A 12,529-nucleotide genomic window follows, 5' to 3' on the forward strand; every position below is an offset into this window, starting at 1 on the left:
ACATCGGGCTTGAACCGGAGTGGGGGGTGGGGAGTTAGGCGGAAGAAAGGGGAAAACAAAAAACAACCCACAAACATTAGAGAGAAAAAATGATAGACATTAAGGAGATTTTCATATACCTCAGTGATAAAACAACAGTAAGTGACTTCCATATCTTGATGCAGGATACTACCAAAGGGAAATGAGGCTAAAATCAAAGAGGCAGCAGGAGATTCAAAGCATCCATTCAACACAAAAATTTATCTAAGATAAGCCTTCCAAATTCTGAGCTAATATAAACCTACCCTGTTTATTACACTCACTCTTTTTTTCTTTCTCTAGAAAACAAATGACAATGCAATTGATTTTGATTATACTGTTCTACTCCATGAATTCCCAACACAGGTAAAACACAAAATTATATATAGAATTGTTTTCACCAGAAGTTTTTGCATATCATAATGTTTTTGAACTCTTTATTTCCTAGGAAATCATTCCCTGTCGTATTCACTTGGTGTGGTACCCTGGCAAACCACTTAAAGTGAAGTACCACTGTCATGGGCTGCAGACACCCGAAGAAGCCTCTGGAATTGAAGAAGGATCAGCTGTGGCACCGACAGAGCTTAGTAATTTCTGAACAGAAAAAAAGTCTGCTTATCCCAAATTCTAAACAAAATGACTGTACTAAGTAGCCTAAATCAGTATTCTACTAAAATAGCTAAGGTATAAGGCATTTTAATAATTCGGGAAAGCCTATGATACTCAAAATTAAAAGATGTCAAGATTTTTAAAAGATAATATATTTCAATGAAAGCAAATTGTAGGAAAAATATTATCTGTTTAAAAGGAATTTTACTATTTTTTATGATTTCAAGCAAGTATTCTTTTTTAACTGATAGCTACTTTTAAATAAATGTTTATATTTCTAAATAAAATGTTTAAATGTGCTTGTAGAGATTTATCTATGTAGGTAAAATTTGTGCTAACCTGGAATTAAATGAATTCTGAATATTGCTTAATTCATATTTCACAAATAAAAATATAGAGCGTCTCACAGGTAAAACTGAGTGTCTTCAAACATGTGTTAAATGTAACAGTGATATAACTGAAAGTAAGTATAACAAGTGTTTACAATTTTCATTTATAAGGACAACTTGCACCCAGTGTTGGCCTAAGTAGTCTATAAAAGCAAACACAGTATGTATTGTAATCGGATTCAGTGCGGTACCTCCCCAAGGCAGGAATAATTGATCCAGGAAGTATGGCCGTCACTTGCTCTGAAAATTAGTATCGTTTAACAGAACACTTATATCCATGTCTAAAAACTTTTAGCCAGGTTCCTTGGCCAATAATTGGTTAGGAAGCATCAGCCTTAAAATATACCAAAATATTACTTTTAGGTCTGCACTATTAGAAAATTGGGAAAGTTTACACCAAAGAGAAAAAATTTAAAGATGTGGATTCTTACAAAATAAAAATAAGATGGATGATACTTTTACTTTTTAGATCTAGTTTATATATTTTTTCTATTAAAACCCCAACCCTTTGCATTCATCTTTACAACATCCACTTGATTTAAAGAACTGTAAGGATACTGAAGCACTGAAAACAATCATTTAAAGAAAACATCAGATCTCCCACCTATGTCATAACACAGAAAAAATACTTTTTCTAAAAGATCAATCTACAATGATTCAATCATGACAAAACCAAATGATAAACTCTAACTGAAGTTCCCTAAATAATCTTCAAAGAAGGTCCCAAGAGCATTATAATAACATATTCAATGTCCTGTGATCTTTAATCACTCTTTTAGTATCCCATTAAGTGCTAGAAAGGGGTTGCAGCTTGCGAGTCTTACTTAGCCTCATAAAAGCATTTTTATTAGTGAGATTAGACTCACAAATAGAGGTCTCTAAGGTAATCTTCTAACAGATTTATTTCAGTATAAGAGATTATGAAGGGGGAATTCTACACATACAGCAACATACAAACACAATTACCTAATTTATGAATTTACAAAACCCACAAAAGCTAAACCAATTACAAATTTCTCAGTATCACCATTAGAACATCTTTTCTAGCACAAACTCTAAAATTGCTGATTTGATTTTACTACTACTGATTTTGCTAGCTAACAGCAGAGAAAATTACTTCACGTTCCTTGACATTAAATGAGAAACTCTAAATTCCCTCTTTTCATTAAGAGTCTGTATCTTCTGAATCACTCTGAGCCAAGAAGCTATATACAGCATCACTCCTGGTCTCTTTAGAACTTTCAGAATTTTAAGACATACAAAATAGTACCAGGATTTTGTCTACATTCCTTTTGATTCTACTTAGTTTCATTTTTCCTGCCTGAAGTATGAGCTGTTAGAAGTTACATTCTTCTGAAAGTCATCTGGAAGTTTCTGTATTTGCCCTTGAATGATAGTCCTTCATAACATATGAGTTTATTACATCAATTTTTCTCGGAACCTGTTCTGTGATTTTTCCTAGCTTTCAAAGTGATACAATTACCTAACATGCTGCCTGGTACTTATTTGAATGGATAAATGAATGAAAGCTCACAATAAATTGCCTTAAATACAATTAACTATTTCGATAATGCACTCCAGTGTTATTTATTTGAAGTCACTTTAAGCAGCAATTAAAGCTCTAATCCAATCATTTATAGTTACTTAGCAGTGCAAATAGCTGTCTTCTACAAAGGAACATGCTCCTACATGTCACAATTTACTACTGCCTGGTGGCTGCCTAGTTTTATTGCCATCAATTTTAAGGCTCATCCAGATGTCAAAAAAATTAAAATAAAAAAAATCCTAAAACTTTAGAGTTTACCACATTTTAGTGATTTCACAATTAAAAATCTGAGAGTGAGCAAGGAGGAAAGTGGTAACAAAAAATTGACTGTATGGGGCCAGTCCAGTGGCTCAGGTGGTTGGAGCACCCTGCTCCTAACGCGGAAGTCACTGGTTCGATTCCCACATGGGCCAGCAAGCTGCACCCTCTACAGCTAAGATTGTGAACAACAGCTCTCCGTGGAGCTTAGCTGCGTTGAGCAGCCGGAGGTTGTGGGCTGCTGTGTGCTGCCATGAACAGCTGGGGAGCTGTCCTACGCAACTAGACTAAGAAACGAGGGCTTGAACTGGGGCAGGTGCGGAAAAAGGGGGGAAAAATTGACTGTATTTCTTCAAAGGTAGTTATCAAACTAAGAACCATTAGCCCAAACTCCACACAAAAGAATATTAATAATAGCACACACCTGAATAAACCTTCCATTTCACGTGTTGGAGGTGCAGGCAGTACTGCCATGGTCTTGAACCTGTACATTATAATCACGTGGAAAACTTTTGATCTTGATCCAGAGAATCAGAATATCTAGGGGTTGGCCTGGGTGTTTCTGTTTAAAGCTCCCCAGGTGATTAATTTAACAGTGTGGCCACCGCTGGTAATCAGGGCAACACTGCCTAGGGCTGCTGCCATTTTCCAACACAAGTCATACTGTCTTTCTTTAAATTAGCCAACAATTATCCCTCATAATAGAGTATAAAAAAAAATCCTCATTTATGAATAGTCTCATTAATTTCTTTCTTGTTACAGACTTTGGCGGTACATACTCTCTACCACCTATAAGCAAACTGATGACTTAGCAAGAGGTGCGTCTGGTCCCGGGTCTGCCCGATGTTATCCTACTATAGTTACTCCCACCAACTGGGCCTGTGTCGTTGCCTAGAAAATGTTGGTGTTGGGTTAGCTATCTAGGCACTTTTCTGACACTATATCCTTATAAACACAATTTTAACAAGTTAAAGCATCAAAATTTATCTTACTTCTAATATTTCTGTCTGCTGGTAATAGCCAGAAGAACTATACTAAATTCTAAATTCCATTTCCTCATCAGGAACAATATTCTAAATCATTGCAAATAGCATGATACTGATGAAATGCCAACACAGTATTTTTCAGGCTTGATGCTATTGTAGCACCAGACATATTTATGGGGAAAATGCACTTGGGATGATGAATAGTTATAACTAAATTATCAATTGAAAACCTAGTAAATTATGTGGTCTTGGTCAAGTTATTCACCTTCTCTGTGCTTTAGCTTCTTTATTACAGAATGGACATTACCTACTTTCATAGGGTTGAGAAAACTAAACTAGATAGTGCATTTAAAGCACTTAGCAAATGCCTTGAAAATGTACTCAATACTTCTAAAAAAATATTTTTTTTCTTGAAACCTTATGTTATAAAGCCAATCTATAAATCAAGAAAAGCAAAGGAATTTAAAATAGCTTTTTGTTTCTATTATTTACTAAAGAAAAGAATTAGGCTATCTATCACATCAGATGATTTTTGAATGAAGCAATTCTGAACAATATGGTAGAATTGCCAAGGAGTCCAGTTCATTCTAAAAACAAAAACTTAACATTTGTTCTTTCACAATCTCAATGAATACAATACATGATAAATTCCAACAGACTCAAGTTCAACCAGCATTAGTAGTTGCAGGAAACTGACTAGGCAGGAACTCTAAAAATTATGTTGTATTATTTAGAGCTGCAGAAACATAGATGAACGTAGACAAGAATAGCATATGCAAGGATCTATTTCTCAACTCACAGGTCCACAAGAAAGTAACATTTAAACTCCTGAAAACAGGCAGCTACAAATTTGCGGAAGCAAACTGAAGCAATCAACTCTATATAAAACAGCTCGAAATTTAGCTGGCATTTTAAATTTCTAAGCTGTTTTATATAGAGCTGATTGCAATGAAGAACCTGAAAAATGGTCTCTATTAAGATTGTATGCAATCCTCACTTTAAAAAAAGTCCTGCCTGTTAAAAGGTGACTCCTGAGAGATCCAAGACGGCGGAGTAGATCAACACTGTGCCTGCGTCCTTCTGTGAACACATTAATATTACAACTAAATTATAGAACAATCTGAAGTCTACCTGAACAGAAGTCCTATTACTAAAAATATAAAGAAGCCATGTCGAGACTGGTAGGAGGGGCAGAGACATGGAACAGGACCCAAACCTCCGTGTGGTGGTTGAGAATCAGGACAGATATCTCAGGTGCTGAGGTTCCCCTCGCCAGGAGCAAGGGACCCAGGCCCCCATAACAGGCTCCCCAGCCCAGAATGCTGGTGCTGGGAAGAGCAGCCCCCACATCTGGCTGTGAAAAACAGTGGGGATTCCAACCATCCGGGTGGGACAGAGGCTGTGGGAAACCCAGATGTCCTCTTAGAGGGCCTGCACTCAGACTCACTCGCTCACAGGCACTCACCTTGAGCTCCGGTGGAGGGACATGACTCGAGAGGCATCAGACACACATGACGGGGGTGGAGGGATGGGAGGGGGGCCGACTGAGGTGTGTGGCTTTGAGGCAACTACTGGAGGGCAGTTGACATTTTTCCTGTGAGTGGTCTTCCGCCCGCCCGTGCAGCTGGCAGGTGGTGTCATCTTTGTGTTGATCCCGCCTCCTACGCTTACAGCCAAATCTGAATCTGATTGGCCTGGTGAGCTCTGTTGCTCCACCCTGCTGAGTAATGGGACCCCACCCTACCCAACTCCCCCAGCTGGAGACACTTTCTCCTTGATCAGCCAGCCCCACCTGCACTGCACTCTTTCTTGGCAAACTACTGGAGAAGACTGGCAGGACCCCGGTGAGCAGGAACTGGCCTCCGTGTGCTCTGAGACTATTGCTGAGTAGATCCAGGTTCAGCACTGGCACCAAACCAGAATTTACATTAACCTGGTAACCATACCTCTTACCACTATAGTGACTCTGAGACCCTGCCTCACCCAACCCACATACCGCATGAGGCTCTATCAGTGGCTGAACCTTAAGGGATCTGGCACGTGGCAGCAGGTCTCAGGGTGTCCTGGCTTTTTGTGGAGCTACCCCAGGCCTGACATTGGTGGCAAACGTCCTTGGTTTGCAGTGTGGCCTCTCCCACATGCCTCCAGGTTTAGCACTGGCAGTAAACAACTGCAGATTGCTTTGTAGCTCCTACTAGGAATTCCCTGAACAGTCATAAGCATTGGGTAACCTGGGCCTGCACTGGAGGCCCGGCCAGGAGGCCCCAGAACCAACATACTTGGAGGTTGGCTTCAGATCACAGCAGAGCACTGCCCAATTAGCCTCACAAGCGGCACCTACAACAGGCACCAGAGCCCGCTGCTGTGAATCCCACTCAGTGGGGTAAGGCCCCTGCACAGCAGCCCATAAGCTGCGGACATGGCCAAACCCCACAGCCAGTCAGCCTGAGGGGCAGTCCCACTCACTGATATGTCAACAGTAATCAAGGCTCGACTATAACAGGAGGACACACACAATCCACCCAAGTGACACTCCTGGAGCACCCGGAGCAGGTAACCAAGGAGACCCTGCCATGGGGACCTGGGCTCCTACTACATTAGGCCACCTGGCCAAGACTGGGAGACAGAGCAGATCTACCTACTACATAGAAACAAACGCAGAAAGGCAGCCAAAATGAGGAAACAAAGAAATGTGTCCCAAATGAAAGAACAGGAGAAAAATCCAGAAAAAGAACCAAACGAAATGGAGGTAAGCAACCTACCAGAGACAGAGTTCAAAACAATGACTATAAGGATGTTCAAGGAACTTAGTAACAACTGCATCAAAGAGACAGCAAGCATAAAAAAGGATGTAGAAACCATAAAAAAGAACAAGCCAGAGTGAAGAACAATAACTCAAAAGAAGAATGCACTAGAAGGAAGCCCCAGCAGACTACATGCATGAAGCAGAGGACTGAATCAGCGATTTGGAAGACAAGGAAGCAGAAAACACCCAATTGGAACAGCAAAAAGATAAAAGAATCCCCCCAAATGAGCACAGCTTAACAGACCTCTGAGACAACACCAAGAGTAACAACATTCTCATCATAGGGAGTACCAGAAGGAGAAGAGAGAGAGCAAGGGGTTGAGAATCTACTTGAAGAAATGACTGAAAACTTTCTTAACCTGGCGAAAGAAACAGACAAACAAGTCCAGGAAGTGCACAGAGTCCCAAACAGGAGACTGTTTGGGAGAGTCCAGGAAGTGTACAAGAGAACCCAAAACAGGCCCACGCCAAGACATATGACAATGAAAATGGCAAAGGTTAAAGACAAAGAGAGAATCCTAAAAGCAGCAAGAGAAAGGCACCTAGTAACTTATAAGGGAGCTTCCCTAAGACTGTCAGTTGATTTCTCAACAGAAACTTTGCAGGCCAAGAGGGATTGGCACAAAATATTCAATGTGATGAAAAGCCAGGAACAATAGCCAAGACTACTCTACCCAGTAAGGCTATCAATTGAAATCAAAGGTCAGATAAAGAGCTTCCCAGAGGAAAAAAAGCTAAAACAGTTCATCACCACCAAACCAGTATTACAAGGAATCTTAGAGGGACTTCTTTCAGATGGAAAAAAAAAATCAAAATTATGAATAATAAAATGGCAATATCTATGTATTTGTCAACAATTACTTTCATGCTTCAATCAAAAGACACAGAGTGTTTGAATGGATAAGAAAACAAAACCCTTACATATGCTGCCCACAAGAGAATCACTTCAGATTGAAAGACACACAGACAGAAAGTAAAGGGATGGAGAAATATTTCATGAAAATGGAAATGAAAAAAAAACACCACACACAAAAAAATCAGGAGTAATAATACCTATACCAGACAAAATAGACTTTAAAACAAAGACTCTAACAGGAGACAATGAAGGACCCAGTATTCCTACTTCAGGGTATTTATCTGAAGAAACCCAAAATGCTTGAGGGCACATGTGCATCCATATGCTCATTGCAGCATTTTTTTCAATGGCCAAGATGTGGAGGCAGCTTGGGTTTCTGTCAATGGTAGAATGGATAAAGAGGTGGTACATATATACAGTGGAGTATTCCTTAGACATGAAAAGAAATGGGTTCTTGCCATCTGAGGTGGCATGCATAGATCTGGGGGAATTGTGCTGAGTGGAGTGTCAGACAGAGAAAGACGGATGCAATGTGATTTTGCTTATATGTGGAATCTAAGAACAAAATTAACAATCAAAACAGACACAAGCCCATAGATACCAAGAACATTTTGATGGTTGCCAGATGGATGGGGGTGGTTCAAGATGTGGGTGAAAAAAGGGGAAGGGATTAAGAAGTACAAATTGGTAGTTACAAAGGAGTTATAGGAGTGCAAAGTAAAGCATAGGGAATATAGTCAATGATATGGTAATAACTATGTATAGTGCCAGGTGGGTACTAGACTAGTGAGAGGAATCACATCTTAAATTATATGAATGTCTAACTACTATGTACACCTGAAATGTCATGGGGATGTGATGTACAGCATAGGGAATACAGTCAATAATATTGTGATAGCATAGTATGGTGTCAAATGGTTGCTGGACTTACCACGGTGATCACTTCTTTAGGCATATAAATATTCAATAACTATGGTGTACCCCTGAAACTAATATAATATTGTATGTTAGCTATATTTTAATAAAAATCTTAAAAAAGATGACACTCTAAGAAGTGTCATGATATTTGCAAGTCACATTCAAGTGTTTAGCAAAACAATAATTTTTTAAAAATTAAAAATATAAAAGTTTGAGACATACGTAGATGGATGACAGAGAAACAAATAAAGCAAATATGACAAAACAAATTATTATCTGATTAATGAACTGTTAACAAAATTGTTAGTTGTTGAGTTTAGACGGAAGGTTTATGGCTGTTCTTTGTATTGTTTTTCAGCTTTTCTATGTTATTAGGTTGGTGCAAAAGTAATTGCGGTTTAAAAGAGTAAAAAAAAAAATGCAAAAACCGCAATTACTTCTGCACCTACCTAATAAAATACTTATGACAAAAAATTTGAAAAGGAAGTTTGCACACATTCTAAACTTAGAAGTACAATTGATAGAAGTCTCTTCCTCCATTAAAATAAATATTGAATATATTTCAGTAATATTTTATTTGAGCTTTAATGAACTATAAAATCAGTCAATATAGTTGAGATATACACAGAATTAACTTTGATATAATAGACCTTCCTAAGTTTAACAGAAAGGGCTTCTGAAATTTCTTGTTTCTGCCTGAATTCATTCCACTAGAATCCATTCAAGTATCTAAACCTTGCAGATTCAGTTAAAGTTCATCAACGTAAAGTGACTAAAGTTAGTTCTTGGCTTTTCCTTTTTTTGCAGCAAGTTGACCTGTAGCTTCCAAATACTTATTAATGAGGTCCTCTTGTGTGGATGGTGAACATGGCTGATATCTGCAGTACTCCATTGTGTATTCTCCCTTGCCCTGGGAGTTAAAAAACAAACAAAAAACCCCAGATTTTTAAAAATATAAATACAAATATATACATACATATATATATACATATATATGTGTATATATATATATAACTATCAAGTAAAGTCATGCAAACACAAGAGTTCACAAATTTGATCATTTTGTAGGGCAGTCTCTTATAGAGCACTAAAGTAAAACTGCAACACTTGCTTACCTCTGTGCATGACCTAAGTTCAGTGGAATAACCAAACATATCATTTAGAGGGACCTGGAAATAAACACAGTAGATATTTTAGCATTGTTTACTGAAAAATATTTGAGGAAAATACAGGGAAGCCTTAGCCATTTAATTGCTTCAGACTTAGGTTTCTACTAACAATTCTTAGTTTAAAAGAATTGAAAGCCAAAGAGAAACATTTTTGTTTCACTGCAAGTAGAAACCCTATTTGAAAATAAATTTGACAGTCACAACTAGAAAGAAACTAAATCTTTCGTTTCACAGAGTAGACATCACTGACACGCTTCCCTCCTCATCCCCACTCCACTCTCTGGCCAAAGCTCAAGCATTTCGAAGTGTTTCTGCTGTGAAAATGTTAATACAACTTTCCTTTGGACACTGCGATGATAATGCTGATGGCGGTATTTTCTAGGAAGCCTTACAGAATGTGATAAACACTTTCTCTCACGAGTTTTAAGTCAAGCAAGGTACAGGAAAAGGAATAAAATATTATCCCCCAAAATTAGAGATAACGTAATAAAGGAGCTATGCAAATAACGCTATAATGAGAAAGAAAAGGTAACTACACATCTAAGAAAATAACATTCACAAAAGCCTACATGAAATGAATCTTATTTTTGCCTTTGCACTTCACAGTTGCTCTAACAGCAAATTTTGTAGAAATTGCCACATATACAGAGGGTGCCAAAAAAAATGTATATACATTTTAAGAAAGGAAAAAAAAACTGCATTGAAATTGTAATATCAATATGTACTGATAACAAAAGATGAATACAAGTCATGTGTATACATATTTTTGGCACCCTCGGTATGTAATCCAATACTCAAATAGCCAGGGAAATGTGTCAATTTTCTCTACAATCTCCAAAAACAAAAGCTAACTCTAATTTCCTCTTGTGGTTAATAAAAGCAAGATTGTCAAGTGACCAATAGTACTTACATCTGCATACACTGTAAAATAGCCCTCGATTCCATCTTGTCCTGTGATTACCCCATGGCGCCGGTTAATTCCTGCAATTACTGGTCCCTGAAATTCATTTGGGGCTATAACTTCCACAGACATGACAGGTTCAAGAATACATAATGTCGCATTTGCCAAGGCTGGATTTAAAAAAAAAAATAATTAATTTGTTAACCTTTAAACGAACTGTAATTCTTTTCTATCCAAGTATACAAAAGGGAGACACAGTGTGTGTTCTCCCAAGCATACACACTCAAATGATGAGGTTAAAATCGGGACTCATTTTTCTGGTAGCAGTAACAGTCACTCTTCTAAATGGAATTTCCACTAAGACAAAACTTAGCTTTAGTATTTCCATTACCACATTTTTATCCTTAAAAATGATTAAGCTGCAGAGGATAATATAAAAGGAATCTTAAAACTACATTCAATGAAGTCCTTTACCATCTAAATCATGTACCGGTAGTTGAGAGTTACTTATTCTCTCTTTCTGAAAACGTTCAAGAGTAATGACACTAACTGGTAGGTCTCTGACCAAGGTACACCAATTCTTTCTTGTTGGTCCCTGGCAGACAATTGTTTTTAACTATATGAAAACGACCTGTATCACCAGCAGGAGTGAAGAGGAGGGTGCCCTTCATCTATGTGGAGACAATAATCGAGTCATGCCTGAGGTCTGTCTTTCTTTCCTAGGGTGAACAATTTTAATACCTGAAAATTAGAAAGACAAAGTTTCTAGCTCTGCTCTGCCTCTACTAAGTTATATACCTTTTGGAAAAGCACACTCTGTCCAGGTCTCAAGTTTCTTCGCCTGAAAAATAAAGACATTGGACTAGATACTAATCCAATGCGTATGTCCATGTTTATTTTTTCATCCCACTTAACACATAACCAGAACACTTCTTACTGTGACAAATGCTGACTGAGTTTTAAATGTAACAATGTGGAGAGATTAAACAAGTATAATAAAACTTCAAACATTCATATTAAATTTGGATGTTATGAAAGTACGGTATAATACTTCACCCTCAGACTGGAAGAATTATCTTTACATAAAGACATTAAGGAAAACACAGAAAAAATGATGAAGAAAAATATTTGTTTTAAAATAACCATAATTTCCCAAGCATCAATTTGTTTATAATAAACTAATTAGCAATTATTCTTGTATGCTCATTAAAGTTCTTTTTTGTAAGGTACTATTAACTTAGGTGCAATAATTATAACAGCAATTTAATATTCTTGCATTTCTTTGAAATATTTTCTAACTCAAATCATATCCTAGCTCAGACCTACCTTTGACTAATTAGTCCCAATGAGTAAATCTGTTCCGAAAAGAGGAAAAACTGAACTTTGCAGACTCCTAAGCTTCATTGGCTAAGCCCTGCAGAACCCTACACAGACATCTAAAGCAGAAGACTAACAATTCTGGACTGTAGAAATATTAACAGTTCTATTTCGTGTTACTTCTTGGGTTACCACAACAGCAAAGCCTCCTTGGCTCTAAATAAATGCATTTAATACAGAAGAAGGCACCCAGAAAGACAGAAGTGAGCAGAGCAGACACATTAGTATTTAGTTACATGTTATCTAGTGTTTTCAAGGACAGTAATATAAAAGCAACATTGTGAAAGGGTCATATTGTAAAGGAAGGGACCAAATATACAGTACCCATCACTTGACTGCTGAGAATGGCCTGTCTAGTTCTCAACTCCATATTCCCTCACCCTGCTCCTTTCCTTTTAACCTCCTCCTTCTCCTTAAATCCACTTCTTGATTCACTTCTGAAGTACCTTGCCTTTATTCATGCCTTCCTCTAACCCCAATCTATGCGACAAGACTCCACAGCGAATGTACCCGGCCATTTTTCAACAGTCAGATGACAGCCAAGCCCTGAAAACAATTTTTCCTCAAGCAGATTTATATGGTGTATAGCTTTTTAAGGCCAGAAGTACAAATACCATTATCATCATAGGACCTTTTAAGCCAAAAGCGGTGGGTAGAGGTGGTAGTGTTTCTATTTCAGCCCACAAGATATAACGT

At 37.8% G+C, this 12,529-nt stretch overlaps 2 protein-coding genes across 2 annotated transcripts in view; one reads left to right on the top strand and one right to left on the bottom strand.

Moving 5' to 3' along the window:
- The window catches only part of RARRES1 (retinoic acid receptor responder 1), a 31,200-nt gene extending 28,632 nt beyond the window's left edge, over nt 1-2,568 (top strand). Inside the window, exons 5-6 of the mRNA XM_033129296.1 lie at nt 322-384; nt 467-2,568. Of these exons, the coding sequence (XP_032985187.1) occupies nt 322-384; nt 467-616 (213 nt within the window). The 3' untranslated portion in view covers nt 617-2,568. The remainder of the gene's footprint in view (nt 1-321; nt 385-466) is intronic.
- Nucleotides 2,569-8,945: 6,377 nt separating this feature from the next.
- Nucleotides 8,946-12,529, bottom strand: part of GFM1 (G elongation factor mitochondrial 1) — a 39,268-nt gene continuing 35,684 nt past the window's right edge. The window contains exons 16-18 of the mRNA XM_033133449.1: nt 10,466-10,626; nt 9,502-9,555; nt 8,946-9,296 (exon numbers count right to left, since the gene is read on the bottom strand). Coding sequence (XP_032989340.1) covers nt 9,165-9,296; nt 9,502-9,555; nt 10,466-10,626 — 347 coding nt within the window. The 3' untranslated portion in view covers nt 8,946-9,164. The remainder of the gene's footprint in view (nt 9,297-9,501; nt 9,556-10,465; nt 10,627-12,529) is intronic.

The sequence above is a fragment of the Rhinolophus ferrumequinum genome, chromosome 2 (assembly GCF_004115265.2).
Source record: "Rhinolophus ferrumequinum isolate MPI-CBG mRhiFer1 chromosome 2, mRhiFer1_v1.p, whole genome shotgun sequence".
NCBI classification, from domain to species: Eukaryota; Metazoa; Chordata; class Mammalia; order Chiroptera; family Rhinolophidae; genus Rhinolophus; species Rhinolophus ferrumequinum.